Source organism: Ictalurus furcatus, chromosome 26 (genome assembly GCF_023375685.1).
Source record: "Ictalurus furcatus strain D&B chromosome 26, Billie_1.0, whole genome shotgun sequence".
Classification (NCBI taxonomy): domain Eukaryota; kingdom Metazoa; phylum Chordata; class Actinopteri; order Siluriformes; family Ictaluridae; genus Ictalurus; species Ictalurus furcatus.
Window position 1 is genome coordinate 6,005,507 of NC_071280.1, and position 18,616 is coordinate 6,024,122.

Here is an 18,616-nt window from a genome sequence, read left to right on the forward strand (position 1 = left end):
CTAAAGGATGAACAAATTAAGAAAATAATAAATATAACAGCCAATAAATAACACTGAGATATGAGTAAACTGTTATGACTATAATGTCAGTCATAACACTTAATACTGTATGCATGACTAGAAGGGTATGATGGCTGTTATTTTCTGACATTTTTGAAACCTTACTTGTAACTTGACATTTGTCTTTCCATTCCTTAAGCAGCACTTGAATGATTATCCAGTCTGCACTGAGAGTATCAAACTGGCCCTGAAAAATGGTGCACCAAAATGTGTCATTTATTATTACTTTGTTTTTGATTGATTTTTTTTTTTCTTGTATTAGAAAAATTGCCATCATTCATATTTGAAAATGTATATTGAAAATAATTCACCCTTTCAGGTTGATATAGTGGTCTCGCTTTGGCCAAAACTGTTTCTATTTCTGGCTTCTTTGACAGGATATCATCAGTCTACAGAAAAACAGAAAACAACCATGAATAAACACCAAACCTATTCACTATAATGCATTACATGGACATACACAAGTTAAATCATATTACAATTATTTACACTGGGTACATAAATATAACATTCATGTGCATGTAGATGTTTTTGGTTGTTTTGTTTCCTATACTGTATGTCGTTAAATATGAAAATACCTTGTGTTGAATTGCTTCAGGTGACTGTTCAAGTAGGTTCTTAGTTGCAGAGGCCCAGCTGGAGAGCTTGTAGTACAGATTCAAATCTCTCAAGTGATTCTCTATCTGTTGCTGCTTCTCAGGAAGATTAGATGACACCTTTGACATTAGCAGGAAGACAAGGAAATATTACCAGAATGACTATAAAATATTTTCTCACCAAGTGTAAGTGATAATGCTATAAATATCAGTCCTACAACAACAACTGTACATTTTTAGTGATGTACTGCTGGTCACATACACATTCTGATTTGTCTTCTGTAGACACTATAAAGAGTCAACAAACCATCACCTCATTCTAAACATTGTGTCAACAGTTTATTGTTGTTCCTGTTCATAAGATATTCCAGACATACTCAATAGACTATTAACTTGTCTCATTTTTATACTTTATATGGATGGTCCACTTCATGGTTAATAAAGGTGTTAACAGAAGTTGGTTATACAGTATAAAGGTTATACAGTATACAGTTGTTAAGATTACCTTGGCCCATCGCATGTTAATAATCTTGAAACTGTTTGCCAAAGTCTTGTTTTTATCAGCAGACAGGGATGAAGCTTTTGTTTTCATTTTGTGTATTTTTTTCATTCGGTTTGGTAATTCTGTTACTTGAGCCTAAAGGTGTCGGAAACACAGCAAAAGCACAGTGAAAACCTCTTATTTTCACACATTTCCAGACAAATTGGCCAGGTTTTCTGTTTGTTTCTGTATACTTACCAAATGATGCTTTAGAATTTGAAAAGGGCTCTACCTGTACTTTTTCTAATGCAGTGTTGAGCTGTTCCCTATGGTCTGGTTCTACCGGTAGGGCAGCAACACACTCTGCTTTATCTAGCCAAGACTGGAACTCCCCCATATCTTCATGAAGCTCAGCAAGTATAATATTTTCCCCTGTAGATCTATACAATTTCAAACAGAACAAGGAAGCAAACAGTGAATGTGTGCATTACAACTTTTGCAACTAATGGGGTTGTCCCTAACAAAAATGATGTTCTTGAACGTGTACATTAAGTTGTAGTTAATCAGTCTCACTGTTTTGAATGCAATGTGACCAGTAATAAGCTATCAAAATACAGCAACAATTTTGAGAAACAAGAAATACTAATACTTGCCTTCTCTTTATTTCAGACAGCTTATTGAACACTGTAGTCCAGCGGGTATTGATGGCATCTAGTTGATTTTTAATCTGTTCCTCATTATCCTTCCTGCCCTGCAAAGCCAGGTCCTCACCTAGAGCGTTAAGCCGTTTCACTGCTGCCTCTTGATTTTCCAAATCTTCCTGCAGTTTCTGTGTGCAATATATCAAATGCAGTTAAATTCAATTGGAAAACAAAGTTTACTACATTGTGTCTGGTCATTGCCCTTGATATCTGTCTTCCTCAAGGAATTTGGATTGTACTGTACATAATCAGATTTTTACATGACAAGACACCTGAGACCTGCTCTGATAGATTGCTACCAAGTAGTATGATGGTGCAATGATCCCATGCCTTAGGATCAATAGGACTAGATTTAATGTTACACTTACAGAAATGTTTGTTATGTTGATTAAGATAAAAAATATTGGGAAAAGATCTGGATCTGCTTGCTTGCGTGCTTGATGGAATCTGCAAAAAGGCTTCTGAAATGGTGTCCTGGTTCCCTTGTTTAAATAGGCCAAGGTCATTACTGCTACAACACTTAACAGTAAACAAAGAGAAACAATAAACTAGAACTAGGTTAAATCAAGTAAACTGGAAAACAAAATCTAGACAAACAGGAAGTAGGAACTAGAAACAGAGAACAGAGCTCCAGTTAAAATATAGACATAAAGACTTTGTAAGGGACATGAACAAATTAAAATTAGACCAAGTTATACAAACGAAGCTATCATTAAGCACCATTTACTTACTAATGAAACATATGACAAACCTTCATGTCAGGGTAATTTTGAAGCTCTGTTTAGCTCAAGGAATTGTATTGGACAAACCTAGTGATTTCATACTGTGGTTTCATTCTGCCAGCTGAAACAATGTTGTGTATGTCCCCCTTGTGCCACCAAAACAACTCTGACCCATCGAGTCATGGAGTCCATAAGACCTCTGAAGGTGTGCTGTGGTATCTGACGCCTAGACTTTAGCTGCAGATCCTTTAAGTCCTGTAAGCTGCTAAGTGGGGTCTCCATGGATCGGACATGTTTGTCCAGCACATCCCACAGATGCTCAATCTGGTTGAGATCTGGGGAATTTGGAGGCCAAGTCAACACCTTGAACTCTTTGTCATGGTTCTCAAACCATTCCTGAACAACTTTTGCAGTATGATGGGGCACATTATTCTACTGAAAAAGGCCATTGCCATTAGGGAATACCGTTGCCATGAAAGGGTGTCCTTGGTCTGCAACAACGTTTAGATAGATGGGACATTTCAAAGTAACATTCACTCGAATTCCAGGACCCAAGGTTTCCCAGCAGAAGGAGCAGCAACAGAACACTGCAACAGAGCATTACACAGCCTCTGCCATACAAATGATGAAAAAGAAAAACATTATTCATCATACCAGGCCACCTTCTTCTATTGCTCCATGGTCCAGTTCTGATGCCCATTATGCATGGGGACTTTGACCGGTCTGCATTAGCCCTATACACAGCAAGCTGCGACACACTGTGTGTTCTGACACCTTTCTATCATAGCCAGCATTAACTTTCTCAGCAATTTGTGCTACAGTAGCTCTTCTGTGGGATTACACCAGACAGGCTAGCCTTCGCTCTCCACATACATTAATGAGCCTTGGGCGACTATGAGCCTGTTGCCGGTTGTCCTTTCTTGGACCACTTTTGGTGGGTATTAACCACTGCATACCAGGAATATCCCACAAGACCTGCTGTTTTGGAGACGCTTTGACCCAGTCGTCTTGCTATCACAATTTGGCCCTTGTCAAAGTCGCACAGATCCTTACGCTTGCCCATTTTTTCTGGTTCCAACACATCGACTTTGAGAACTGACTGTTCACTTGCTGTCTAATATATCCCACCCCTTGACAGGTGCCATTGTAACTAGATAATTAATGTTATTCATGTCATCTGTCTGTGGGTTTAATGTTATGACTGTGTGCATGTGGGCATGAATGAAAAATCAGTCATCAGACCAGAAACTAACAGTGCTTGGTAAATTACTCAAAATAAAAATAATCCACTACAGACTACTAATTACTACTTTAAAATTGTAATCTGATTACATTACTGATTATCCATCCATCTTCTATACCGCTCATCCTTCTCAGGGTCACGGGAAACCTGGAGCCTATCCCAGGGAGCGTCGGGCACAAGGCGGGGTACACCAATCCATCGCAGGGTACAATCACATACACATTCATACACTACGGACACTTTGGAAACGCCAATCTGCCTACCATGTATGTTTTTGGACTGGGGGAGGAAACCGGAGTACCCGGAGAAAACCCCCGCAGCACGGGGAGAACATGCAAACTCCGCACACACAGGACCACGGTGGGAGTCGAACCCCTGACCCTGGAGGTGTGAGGCGAACGTGCTAACCACTAAGCCACCGTGCGCCCCATTACTAATTACTGCATGTAAAAAGTAATCAGATTACTAATTACTTTACTTTCAAGTTACTTTCAAAACCTATCAAGCCTGCAAAAATACACTACAGTACAAAGTGAAACTCATGGTTCTTTCAGTAATTTTAGCACGTCAGTGTATGACATGATCAGAAAAAATTGGATTTATCATAAAACTTCCGGGGGTTGTCACTGTTTGTAGGACTACCAGACCGAGAAAATATAAAACTTTTCTAACTAGGCTAATTTGGTGTCACTAGCCAAGGAGAGGCACAGCTAAGCTATGGGTTTAGCTGCTACAGTGCCATGCAAAGTACATTATCTTTCCTCATGTTCTGCTCATATCATGTTCATGTAAACTGGAACTCATATAGACATTTACACACCTTGGTTTCCTGCTCAGCATCAGAGGATGTTAGTGTTTGAATTTCAATCTCTTTACTTACACAAAAAAACGCTGTATATCCATTTTTCCTCACACTGACTGTGTGAGCTAGCATTTGGCAGAACTGTCAGGGAGCTGTCAGACAATAAGACACGTGTGTTTCCAAGTATTTTCCTGTAAACCCTGTCTGATTGGTCTCGCCTCCGTTCACAGAAGATATAAAATTACAACACTGACGTCTTCTTTTACTGACGTTCAGTTACACGGTCCTGAAGAAAGACTAGGGCATCGGAGCTGTTGTGCTACATGTGGGGGTGAACGACATCAGGCTGCAGCAGACGGAAGTCCTGAAGAGGGACTTCAGCAGCCTGATCGAGACGGTATGAAGCAGTGAATTTGCAGATTTTTATCTCAAACCTGGTTGTTTCTCTAGATAAAGCATTAATCGTTGGTGGTTTTAATATTCATTTTGATAACCCGGAAGACCCTCTGAGCACAGCGGTTGTGTCCATTTTAGATTCAGTAGGGGTTAATCAGAATGTTATAGGACCCACTCATAATGGTGGTCACACTCTTGACCTGATACTAACATATGGATTAAATATAGAAAATATAGTCACATTTCACATCTCAGATCATTATCTCATCTCATTTAAATTGCATGTTGATCATAGTATATGCACCTTGCCACGCTACCGCATCAAACGTACATTCACGTCAGCTACTGCACAGAGTTTTATCAATAACCTCCCTGAGACATCAGTTAGATTTGGATCACCGTCTGATCCCAGGGAACTCGATCAGGCGACTGAATGCTTAGAGTCAACACTCTGCTACACGATAGATAGAGTGGCTCCACTCAAAAGAAAATTAATTAGAGAGAAAAAGATACAGTGAGGGAAAAAAGTATTTGATCCCCTGCTGATTTTGTACGTTTGCCCACTGACAAAGAAATGATCAGTCTATAATTTTAATGGTAGATTTATTTGAACAGTGAGAGACAGAATAACAACAAGAAAATCCAGAAAAATGCATGTCAAAAATGTTATAAATTGATTTGCATTTTAATGAGGGAAATAAGTATTTGATCCCTCTGCAAAACATGACTTAGTACTTGGTGGCAAAACCCTTGTTGGCAATCACAGAGGTCAGAGGATTTAGACCTCATCATAGACCAGAGACAGCGTTAGTTAAAGTAGTAAACGACCTACTACTGGCCTCTGATCAGGGTTGTGTCTCGCTGCTTGTGTTACTCGACCTTAGCGCAGCTTTTGATACTATAGATCATACTATTCTCCTTGATAGATTAGAAAATGTTGTTGGCATTAAGGGAACGGTCCTCTCCTGGCTCAGGTCTTATTTGACCGATAGTTATCAGTTCGAATGGCGACTTCTCCACGCATACCGAGGTTAAATTTGGAGTTGCACAAGGTTCTGTTTTAGGCCCACTGCTTTTTACTCTATATATGCTACCTCTAGGCCAAATTATTCGTGAACATGGAATTAGCTTCCACTGTTATGCTGATGATACACAGCTGTATGTTTCAGCGAAGCCAGAGGACAGACAGTAGCTTAGTAAAGTTGTGGAATGTGTAAAGGACATTAAACATTTAACTTCCTTTTACTTAATTCTGATACGACAGAAGTACTTGTACTAGGACCACGTGTAGCTAGAAGTAAGCTTTCTGATCACATGGTTACTCTGGATGGACTTTCTGTTTCATCATGTGCAGTAGTAAAAAACCTCGGAGTGATTACTGACTCCAGTCTTTCATTTGATGCTCATGTAGATAATATTACTAGGATAGCCTTCTTTCATCTCAGAATTATTGCTAAGATAAGAAATATATTGTCGCTACATGATGCAGAAATATTAGTTCATGCTTTCGTCACATCTAGACTAGATTATTGTAATGCCTTACTGTCTGGATGTTCCAGTAGGAGCATAAACAAGCTCCAGTTAGTCCAGAATGCAGCTGCTAGAGTCCTAACTAGAACTAGAAGATACGACCACATCACTCCGATCTTATCCACACTGCACTGGCTCCCAGTAAAATTTCCCATTGATTATAAAATACTACTACTGACTTATAAAGAATTAAAAGGTCTTGCATCACAGTATCTAAACGAACATTTGGTTTTCTATGATCCGCCACGCCTACTTAGATCAAAAGGTACAGGCTATTTGTTGGTACCTCGAATTACGAAGGCTACAGCAGGGGGAAGAGCTTTCTCTTACAAAGCCCCACAGTTATGGAACAGTCTTCCAATTAGTGTACGGGACCCAGACACAGTCTCAGTGTTTAAGTCTAGGCTTAAAATGTATTTGTTTACTGAAGCTTACCATGAATAGACTTTTTTTTACGCAAAGTACACAGTCTTATCCATTACGGGATAGTAAGCATACATAATAATCTCTCCCTCTCTTTACCTCTCTCTCCCTCTCTCCTTCTGTCGAGCCACACATGATTTTATGGAGATACCAGTGATCCTGACCCTTTCTGGACTCCGGACCTGCCTGATCCATCCGGATGCCCTACCTCTAGATGGAGCTCTCATCAACTGGAGGCTACATCCTGGAGATTGCTTAGGATGGTACCGCATAAAGTACCATGAAATGATGAAGAGGGGTGCGGCATGGGTTCTTTGGGGCTGGCTAAAGGCAAGGCGTGCTGCTGCTGCATAAACACGTCTAATAGTATCTACTGAATATTAAATGAACAATTACTAAACAAATTATAAATACACACATAGTCCTCACATAGCTTGGATTTACTGGGGCTGCAAAAAGAATAGTCAGTAATACATATTACTGATTTCCTTTTAGATTTGGACAAACTGCACAATCGGCACTCTATTATTGATTAATGTTATTGATTAATGTTATATACTAATTAGCAGTTATTTTCTCAGAATATAGCCTCGAAATTAGCAGTACAAATGTGCAGCTTGAGTGGTACATGACTTCTGTGTCTTCTAAAGTTTAGCCTGATGTTTTACCAAATGTCATCATAAAGAGTAACTGTACAGGGCTTGTACTGTCAGGGTTAAGTGTTTAGTTTTCTTTATGCTGTATCCGAAGAGCTCTGCTAGCCAGTGGTGGAGGCTGAAAGTGAAAAGACACAAGCATGGAAACATTTTGCCATCAAACAAGGTGCACTGCAAAAAAAGCTCCCTGAATTTACTAAATTAAAATGCGTACATCAGTTCCACATGATAAATTGAGTAACATTAACACAATTTGTTTCAGTAATGCAACACGATCTGATCATGTATTTTCAAAGTCCCAAATAAGATCAGACCCTGCGCCTTCACCCGAGCTCAGGATCAAACCCATGTCACTAGCGATGTGACGCAGCACTGTTTCCTGTTACACTATCATGCCATACACGATTTAACCAAGTTAAATGAATACTATATTTATTTCTTCCTGTCAGTGCCAGCATCCACATATGTTATAACGTAATTAGATCACATTAATATGTGAATTGATCACACTCAATCTACATAATTCAAACTAGTAATTAATAACTTGTTTAAATTAAAATTAGTGTAGACATTGAAAGCAAATATTTTATTTAAACTATACATAATATTTCCTCTTAAATCAGACTGACCACATAGTCCCTTTTATTCCACTGTGGGTCATGCAGCCATTTACAGTTTTGATTGAACAACAAATAGATGTGATTTTCAGCCTATTACAATAATTAATTACCTTGATGTGGCTTGCATGGATGTTTGGGTCTTCCTCATACATCAGTAATGTTTTTTCTGCAACAGTCAACCAACCCTGTATGGCTTTTAACACCTCCCCATATTTCTTGCATATTTCAACGTATCTGAGAAGAAAAAAAAAAAATAGACAAAATAAGTCCCAAATGACAAATGAGAGTGTAAAGACAATGTTGGAGAAAGTGGCTAAAACGTGCGGTCCTGGTGACATTGCAACAAAACTACACAAATCTATCACAATCTATATCAAATTCCGAGTTACTGTACAATTTATTAGTAATCTGAGAGCCCTTATTAAACAAAATAAATTTGTTACTCAGCTTGGGTCATATACAAATTTAAGACAGTTCTTGTTAAGCCACTTCTTAAGAAAAACTATCTTTTCTCCTCCCTCCAGTTACTGTTAAATAACTCACACACCTTTTCTGGAGAAATGGTCACCCAACAGCTTTGTTCTTTATTAAAAAGGAATTACAACACAGTACTGTGCAAAAGTCAGAGACCACCTTTTAGTTTTCAATCAAATACCCATTCAGTACTTATTTTTTAATTATTTGGCAACAAACAATAACAATAGTTATTATATTTCATGCTATTTTAACTGTTGAAGACCTAACAATAATAGTGGGAAAATGTATTTAACAGAAAATCAAACAAATTAGAATGGAATTAAAGTACATTTTCCCCAGAATTAGAGTTTGCCACCAAATAATTAGCAGAAACAGTCTACTCATACACATAAAGACTACCAGGAGGAAATTGTTTGTTTGATACCGTGCATCCTTTTTCCGGCGTTCTGCATACCAAAATTCCCAGACAGTTACTTACCCTAGCCTATTCTGATAGAGGTTCTTCAGCTGTTCCCATTTGGTACTGAGGAGAAGAACGAGTGGATTCACATGAGGTGGTATGTTTTTCCTCTCTAAAGCCTCTGTCACCGGAGATTCGAGAGCGTCCAAAGTATGCTTTACTTCCTAAGTAATAAAGTATAGAAGAATATAGTAAAGTATACATAAATTAAGAATGTTACTTATTTTATTTTTTTATTCATTTTTATTAAAAAATATTTACACTGAAATAAACAATAAATCATACAGAGAAAACAATCAGTCTGCACCAAAAATGCAAGCTACAGATGATACACAGTGCCCTCTATAATCATTGTTGCCCTTCATGACAATATATTCAAACAATAGCAGAATCTATTTATTGTTCGATCAATAATGATCCTTAGTAGAAATGTTTTATTTGTTTATCTATTGATTTATTAAAATTTGTTTATTGCCAAAATTATTGGCTCTCCTAAGAAATACTTTAAATTAGAGATGCACCGGCACAAAATTTCTCAGCCGATATGTCATGTATCAAAAAACTCTGGACTCCACTTCCCATCAGCCACTGCACTGCACTAGCTGTCACATGACCACCTGCACCTGACTCACGTTTTGTTAATGAGCACTCGTGTGTATATATAGTCCTTGTCTGCACTGTTTGCTGGTCTTTCGTTGTCCTAGACTCTTGTTGTTCATGTCTCGGTGTTTTGTTTCATGCCACAGTGTTATACCAAGTTGTCTTAGTGTCTTTGCCTTATAGTATGTTTGTTTAAATAAATGTCATTATCTGCACTTGCTTCTGGCTCAACCTCGATTCGTGACACGATACTGATAACCGATTATTCAGAGTGATATCGGCCGATACCGATACAGATAGTTCTGCCTTTTATGCCTTCTTTTAAATGAATAATAATTAATTCCACAATTCTGAAAGAAATGCAAATGAAACTTTATTCTCTCCATTTCAACAAGTTTCACAGTAACTGGTCTCATAAACAGAAAACACATTACTCTAATTAACATTAACACATGAACTAAATTCTGAAGATTAAAGTAAGATTATTAATTTATTGAATGTTATTAATTCATATTAACATTGACTGAATTCTAAAAAACCTCCTGTTAGTCTCACATTCACTCTCCCCAAACAAAAGCATTTCTAATTCATCATTAACATCAAACTGGTCATATATAATATCATACTTTTTCGTATGTTAACATTAACTGGATATGAAATATACTACTCTACAAATATATTTTTCTGTGCAATATATACTACTTCGCCAACTCATCTTCATTTAAATCTTTCAGCGGTGTACTGGAGCTTTAATTCAGAACGAGCAGTGTGGCAAAAAAAAAAAATTAGACTCGAAGCTGAAACTCACGCTTCACTGCTGCAGTGTCCGGTGTAAAAATTTTAGCAGTGCAGAGATTACAGAGATTACAAACTGCAGTTTTGTCATCATTCCACACACGAAACATCTTCTTTAAAATTTTGTTTATTATTTTTGTCCTGGTCAGCTTCTGAAGATTTAACCATTTTGAAAGTGGTTTTGGGAGAATAAAATACAAAAAGCAAAAGCAATCTTGGTCTTGCCACACCTTTATTCCTTTGTATGTTGCGGCCCAACCTAGACTGGGTCTTAACACTACAATATAATATATCTCAACATCCATGGTCCCATATAGCTATTGATTTATTACCGACTTGCCATCATGGGCATGGTTTCGTAACTAACCAGCTCCAGCCACAGTCTTTCAGATAGCTCAAGAGTTATTTCAGCATTTATTCAGGCATTTTAGAATACGAGGCTATCTTGGTCAGTCTCAGATCCTTTCTGCCTCTGGATGGAGCTCAAATCTTCTCTAATTCCAGACTGCTGGGACTACGGCTGCTCCTAAGGCCATACAGACTTCATATAAATCCATAATGAACTTTTTCACACTATCTGATGTTACCCAGATGAGGATGGGTTCCCTTCTGAGTCGGGTTCCTCTAAAGGTTTCTTCCTCTTAAAACATCTTAGGGAGTTTTTCCTTGCCACCGTCGCCACTCAGTGGCTTGCTCAGTTGGGATAAATTCGCACCTTTAATGTATACCATGTTGATATTTCTGTAAAGCTGCTTTGAGACAATGTCTATTGTAAAAAGCGCTCTACAAATAAAATTGAATTGAATTGAATTGAATCATACCAGGTTACATTCAAGCTAATGGATAAGAGCAGGCTAATGAAGAAACAGTAAGATATCTGAGAACTTCGTCACAAACAACCCAAAGAATGAGGTTTTCTACCATATGCTGAATATTCCCAGAATTCCTTTTGTCACTCAGCTATGTAACTCATGCCCTTTCGATGTGCACTAAGCTGTCAACCACCACTATTTCTCAGAAAGGTCACTCCCACCAACAAACCTGCAGTAGACGAGTGTGTTGCGTGAAAGAGCTGAGGAGGAAGCCTTTATACCTAGTATATACCTATTAATCATACCTTCAGGCACTTTTCTTGTTGGGGTGTATTTTCAGTTATGTCAGACCAGCAGACAGAGGAGTTCAGTAGTGCATCATTTTCATCAATAGTATTCAGTAATGCTTGCAGTTCCTTTATAGAACAGGGTAAAAATCATAATCACAAATCAATGTAATTTTGCTCACTGTTATCATAAATATAATACAGCATTCATTAAGGAAAAAACTCCTCCATCAAATGTAACGACTTCTATGAAGTTTTTTTTTTTCTTCATACTTACAGTGACATTATATACTTCATCAAATTTCATATGCAGTTGTTCCCAGCGTTTATTAATGGCAAAGAGGCGCGGTTCCACAAGTTTATTAAAGCCATCTTCTGAGAGCTTGTGACCAAGTCTCTGCACATCTTCAAGTACTGGGCGCTGCTGTTCGATCTCAGTGCCAACCTCCAATTTATTAGAAATAACACAGAAAATCTCATCCTGATAAGTATATATAGTGTTGCTTATAATATCTTTTTACTTATTATTCAAATTAAGGCAGGTGTTATGATACTGCAGTAAAAATGTTTTTATGATGCTTATTTATATGAATGCCTTTTGTTAATAATGTTGAAATATTTTGTCCATACAGATTTAAATGGCTTCATAACTGAGACGATCAGCAGATATTTAAGTATATATTTTTACCTTCACTCTTGGTTGATTTGCAGAATCCGGCAGTTCAGCCACCACCTTCTCAATGTTGTCAAGCCAGTGCATCATATCCTCAGACCTCTTACAGAACTGGTACCACTGTGGGGCAAAAGCAAGCGCCTTCTTCTTCCTTAATGCTTTCAAGCCCTGTCAATACAAAGTAAAAAATAAAAAACATTTTTAAAAATACTGTAAAACAACATGAAGGTAACGTAATGATTACAGTATCCATCAACATCTGGACTTGCCATTTTTATTCCAAAACATGGTGCAACAGTAAAGAGTATTCAACATACACTGACTGCAAATCAGAGATTTCACATACCATACATGATGTAGTTTTCTGTGAGGGACTTTGTTAAAGTTAACTTTGCCCTGGTCCATAAAATCTAATGTAATGAGGTTCCCATTTTTCTCAGTTCCTGGTCTAGGAGCACCTTGGTGGCATACCTTCATAATAATTTGCACTTGTGAGTCTCTCTGATATGTGCTTTTTATGTGCTGTCATTTGATTTAGAACATGTATACTCATATACATACATACTTCACTTTTTTTGTATATATTGTGTCTTACATGCATTTCTAAGCCTTGTAACCTCATTTCCGATTGTTTCCTTGTTTCTAGTTTCTGGTTTTCCAACTCTTGCTGGCTTGACCAAGTTTGCCTGTCTTGGACCATTTTGAATTTGTCTTCAGTGCCTTTGACTATTTCTTCTCTGACCCATGCTACGATATAAGACAATAACTTTTACAAACGAGTGCATTCACATCCTATGCCTTTGTCTCCCATGATATTCGATTTCTGTACCTTCAAGGTGTTGTATTTATCATGGAGTAAATTATGTTTTTGACAAACAGTTGACTTTGCTGGATCTGTGGTTCTCTTGAGGAGATTTTCTCCTTTTAAGAACAGTTCCTTCAGTTCATCTTCATCAACAACCTGCAAAAGCACATTCAGAGGAAATCAGTAGGTGGGAATATGCATATTTTTTATTATTTATGCTTCAAATTGGTCAAATGACTAAATCAACTTTGTTTTGCTTTCTATACTTTTCTCCCCAAAACGTGCAATCACAAAGTTAGCAATATGTGGGGCCTATCTTCTCAACTCTTAGAGGTCACAGCTACATGCTATTGTGTCCATTTTTATTTTTTTTTATAGGAGAATGCTAATGAATTGCCTTAAGTACATGCCAGTCTGGCTGTTTCACTGATGAGTGGGTCACTCCACAAAGAGAGACTGAGTTATCTCCTTGACAACAAAAATGAATATTAAATGGTTCCTATGATATAAAGTAGTAGCAAGAGTATGTAATAAGTCATGGTATACATGTTCTCATTAGATTTGGTCATTCAATTAATCATTCAAATATAATATTGATAAAATCAAAAGAGTCTTCTTACTGCATCTTCTATGAAATCATCTTCTTTGATGTTTTCACCAAGTTTAATCTCTTCTTCCAGCTGGAGTAGCCACATATTAGCTTGCCTGTGGTACTCTTCTAACTCTTGAGAGGAAGCCTGTATAGGTCATTGACATTGATAAAAAATAATCATGTAAGGTTTGCATATTGTTTGTCTGTTCCCAATGTCTGTTCAAATCAGATGAAAACAACATACGTAGCAAATGTCTTATGTCTCAACAATTTTACAGTTACCTGTCCATGCAGAATCCTTCTAGCAACCATCTCAAAGCGTTGACTGAGCTGATTCAGCTTGGGCTCTATTTGAGTTTTACAGTGCTCCCCTCTGTTTTTAATGATGTCTTCACCAAGATTTTGCACCTCCACTACCTTCCCACGCATTTCCTCCAATTCTCCTTGTAGACTCTGATAAGTTACAAACCTGTTATATTTACATGTTACAACATACACCCATTCTGCTTAAACAAATCCAAATATTCTGCAACAATAATAACAAAACAAATGTTTGTTAACATATGTTAATATTATATATACACACATACCGATCAGCCATAATATTACAGGTGAAGTGAATAACATTGATCTTAATACAATGGCACCTGTAAAGGAGTGGGACATATCAGGCAGCAACTGAACAGTCAGTTAATGTGGTGGAAGCAGGAAAAATGGGCAAGTGTAGGGATCAGAGTAACTTTAACAAAGGCAAAATTGTGATACTAGACTACTGGGTCTGAGCATCTCCAAACAGCAGGTCTTGTGGGGTGTTCCTGGTATGCAGTGGTTAGTACCTACCAAAAGTGGTCCGAGGAAGGACAATTGGTGAATTGTAGTTCATCAATGCTTTAGACTACAGGCCTAATCATGGTCTTGTCTCTTTTAAACGAACACTTAGGAGTTTTATGTAAAGTGAAACTTGTGATTCTTACCTCTATATTGCTCTTTTTTCTGCTTCTCTTCTTTGTGCAACTTCCTGCAGTTTGCACCTGACAATTTTCTCTCTCTCTCTCTTTTTTTTTTTTTTCAATTTCTAATGTTTTCAACATATGAGGATCAGATTATGCATAGTGTATAATCTCATAGAATTAGCAGCATAACTAATGCATATGGTAATGGCACCAACATGCATAACTCACGTGTTATGCTGATGTATAGTGGTGCTTGAAAGTTTGTGAACCTTTTAGAATTTTCGATATGTATGCGTAAATATGAATTAAAACCATCACATTATCACACAAGCCCTAAAAGTAGACAATGAAAGCCCAATTAAACAAATGAGACAAACATATTTTACTTGGGCATTTATTTATTTATTGAGGAAAATAATCCAATATTACATTTCTGTGAGTGGCAAAAGTATGTGAACCTTTAATATTAGCAGTTAATTTAAAGGTGAAATTAGAGTCAGGCGTTTTCAATCAATGGGATTACAATCAGGTGTGATTTAAAGAACAGGGCTCTATCAAAGTCTGATCTTCACAACACATGTTTGTGGAAGTGTATCATGGCATGAACAAATGAGATTTCTGAGGACCTCAACCTGGAAAAGGTTACAAAACCATCTAATCCACCAATCCACAGTCAGACAGATTGGGTACAAATGGAGGAAAATCAAGACCATTGTTACCCTCCCAAGAGTGGTTGACCAACAAAGATCACTCCAAGAGCAAGACGTGTAATAGTCACAAAGATGAGATCACAAAGAAACCCAGGGTAACTCCTAAGCAACTAAAGGCCTCTCTCACATTGGCTATGTTAATGTTCATAAGTCCACAATCAGGAGAACACTGAACACCAATGCTGTGCATGGCAGGGTTGCAAGGAGAAAACCACTCCTCTCCAAAAAGAACATTGCTGCCTGTCTGCATAAAGATCATGTGGACAAGCCAGAAAGCTTCTGGTACAATGTTTTGTGGATGGATGAGACCAAAATAAAACTTTGGTTTAAATGAGATGCATTATGTTTGGAAAAAGGAAAACACTGCATTCCAGCATAAGAACCTTATTCCATCTGTGAAATATGGTGGTAGTAGTATCATGGTTTGGGCTGCAACTTTTGCATTATGGTTTGGTTTTGCTGCATCTGGGCATGGATGGCTTGCCATCATTGATCAAACAATTAAAATTCTGAATTATACCAGCGATTTCTAAAGGAAAATGTCAGGACATCTGTCCGTGAACTGAATCCAAAGACAACTTGGGTCATGCAGCAAGATAATGAGCCTAAGCACACAAGTCGTTCTACCAAAGAACGGTTAAAGAATAATAAAGCTAATGTTTTGGAATGGCCAAGTCAAGGTCCTGACCTGAATCCAATAGAAATGTTGTGGAAGGACCTGAAGCAAGCAGTTCATGTGAGGAAACCCACCAACATCCCAGAGTTGAAGCTGTTGTATAGTGAGAAATGTGCTAAAATTCCTCCAAGCCGATCTGCAGAACTGATCAAAAGTTACCAGAAATGTTTATCTGCAGTTATTGCTACACAAGGAGTCGCACCAGATACTGAAAGCAAAGGTTCACATACTTTTGCTACTCACAGATATGTAATATTGGTTCATTTTCCTCAATAAATAAATGATCAAGTATAATATTTTGTTATTATATTTGTTTAATTGTGTTTTCTTTATCTACTTTTAGGACTTAGGGTTGTCTTTTTTAGGACTCATTTTTTTTTTATGTCAACCTCATGTTATTGTAACCATTTCAGTTTAATCAGTACTGAAAGGATGTTAATTGGCATAATTCATTTTGCTCAATATATGGGTAGAGGGGTGCACAGTTGTCACGAGTGGCCAAACTTCTGACCAAAAAACAAAACAAAACAAAAAAAACCTCTTGTGCATCGACGTTCTGTCATTTTGTGCCCTGGATTTGTGTGAATGTCACTACAGATTTGGTTTGCCACAAAGTGTAGTACTGTACATTTACAAACAAGTTACAAACCTTGATGACATGGTTACTGCAGCCCTGGTTCTCCATCTTGTCTATCTGTGACTCAGCTCCATCTATCCAGGCATTTATCTGAGCAACATTCTGCTCCAATGTATTCATCTGACTCTGGTAATCCTGCCAAACAGAAAATGCTATATTACATTTTGAAGAAAAAATATTCTGATTCTTTCAGACTTAATAGTTTAATTGTCTTTGACAAGTAAATAGTTTAAATGTGTTTATGAAATTGTTTCATTCACATACCTCTAACTTTACTCTTTGTTTCTTTACTTTAACTCTTATTCATAACATACTTATACCAGGGACATATGCTGCATTTATATTATAGGTACATAATTAGAGGAAATAAATAAAGAGAAGACAATCGGAAGGACCATTATGTGAGAATAGTCAGCTTGTTCTCACCAGCAATAAATTTAACCACTGTTCACTGCGTGATGTCACAGCTATCCAGTTGCTGTTCAACAGGCTGACTTTGTCATCTATTAGGCTTTCCTCTGTTAGCAGTGCTTTCAGGGCTTCTGCTAAATCTCTTACTACACAGAGCTGGGTTGTGCGTTGCTCTGTATCCTTATGTGTGGTCTGGAGAAAAAGTGTTACAACAATTATGTACTTCACTGCTGCTTTGCAGGCTGCTTGGTCGTTTGTATATCTGGTTGGTAAACAAAATAGATATAAAGACTGGTATAATCATGTTTTACATTCAGTGATCTAGTGTGGACATAAATTATATGATTTTAGCAAACAAAAACAGCAACAAAAAAAAACAAAACAAAAAAACACAACAACAAGAACTATGCATAGTCATATAAAGAGAGCCATAAAAATACACAAACTAGCCTAGTGTGGAAAAAATATAAAATGTCTCATGCTGAAATAAAGACAAATTATATATATATATATATATATATATATATATATATATATATATATATATATATATATATATATATAAATGGAAGTTACTGTCCCTTTTGAAACTTTTGGAATGGCAAGACCAATTCAATTGTTTGTGCTATACACCAAAGACTTTTGGGTTTGAGATATGAAAAAGATATGAGACAAGAATTTAAGATTTCAGGTTTTATTTCCTGGTATTTACTTTTGTATCAGGCCGCGCAATGTTTAGGTGAGCGAAATTATACGATCATATAAATCTTGACGTAAATTAAAGTAAATAACACTTAATATTTGGTTGCATATCCCTTGCTTGCAATTACTGCATCAAGCCTGCAAATCACCAAATTGTTGCTCTCTTCTTTTGTGATGCTTTTCCAGGCTTTTACCACAGCGTCTTTCAGTTGTTATTTGTTTCGCGGGGTTTCTCCCTTCAGTCTCCTCTTCAGAAGGTGAAATGCATGCTCAGTTGGGTTAAGGTCTTGTGATTGACTTAGCCAGTCTAAAACCTTCCATTTTTCCCCCTGATAAAGTCCTTTGTTGAGTTGGCAGTGTGTTTTGGATCATTGTCTTGCTGATCTCATTGCCCTCGCGATTAATTTGGGTGCATTTCTCTGTAACTTGTCAGACATAATGTTCCTGTAAACTTCTGAATTCATTCTGCTGCTACCATCATGTGTTACATCATCAATAAACTGAGTCTGTTCCAGAAGCAGCCATGCAAGCCCAATCCATGACACTACCTCACCATGTTTCACAGATGAGCTTGTATGTTCTGGATCATGAGCAGAAGTTTTCTTTCTCCACACTTTGGCCTTTCCATCACTTTTGTAGAGGTTCATCTCGGTTCCAGAAGTTTTGTGGCTCATCTCTGTATTTCTTTGCGAATTTCAATCTGACTTTATTTCTTTTTGAGGACATTCCAAATTGTTCTGTTGGCTATGCCTAATGTTTGTCCAACGGCTCTAATTGCTTTTCCTACTTTTCTCAG

General features: G+C 37.4%; 1 protein-coding gene across 9 annotated transcripts in view; it reads right to left on the bottom strand.

The window, feature by feature from the left end:
- Positions 1 to 18,616, bottom strand: part of dmd (dystrophin) — a 252,578-nt gene that overhangs the window by 147,098 nt on the left and 86,864 nt on the right. For 8 of the 9 annotated variants that reach the window (XR_008384779.1, XM_053615384.1, XM_053615383.1 and 5 more), the window contains 16 exons: positions 17,134 to 17,310; positions 16,720 to 16,842; positions 14,014 to 14,184; positions 13,760 to 13,876; positions 13,164 to 13,295; positions 12,350 to 12,502; positions 11,939 to 12,106; positions 11,680 to 11,790; positions 9,186 to 9,331; positions 8,341 to 8,464; positions 1,791 to 1,966; positions 1,430 to 1,577; positions 1,162 to 1,293; positions 639 to 776; positions 372 to 449; positions 166 to 247 (listed from right to left, as the gene is read on the bottom strand). Coding sequence is in view for 8 of the 9 variants with exons in the window: in XM_053615384.1 (XP_053471359.1) it covers positions 166 to 247; positions 372 to 449; positions 639 to 776; positions 1,162 to 1,293; positions 1,430 to 1,577; positions 1,791 to 1,966; positions 8,341 to 8,464; positions 9,186 to 9,331; positions 11,680 to 11,790; positions 11,939 to 12,106; positions 12,350 to 12,502; positions 13,164 to 13,295; positions 13,760 to 13,876; positions 14,014 to 14,184; positions 16,720 to 16,842; positions 17,134 to 17,310 (2,176 nt within the window). In the remaining variant the exon portion in view is untranslated. Of the gene's footprint in view, positions 1 to 165; positions 248 to 371; positions 450 to 638; positions 777 to 1,161; positions 1,294 to 1,429; positions 1,578 to 1,790; positions 1,967 to 8,340; positions 8,465 to 9,185; positions 9,332 to 11,679; positions 11,791 to 11,938; positions 12,107 to 12,349; positions 12,503 to 12,929; positions 13,130 to 13,163; positions 13,296 to 13,759; positions 13,877 to 14,013; positions 14,185 to 16,719; positions 16,843 to 17,133; positions 17,311 to 18,616 lie in introns of those variants that run through there. The other variant, XM_053615389.1, reaches the window with a different exon arrangement.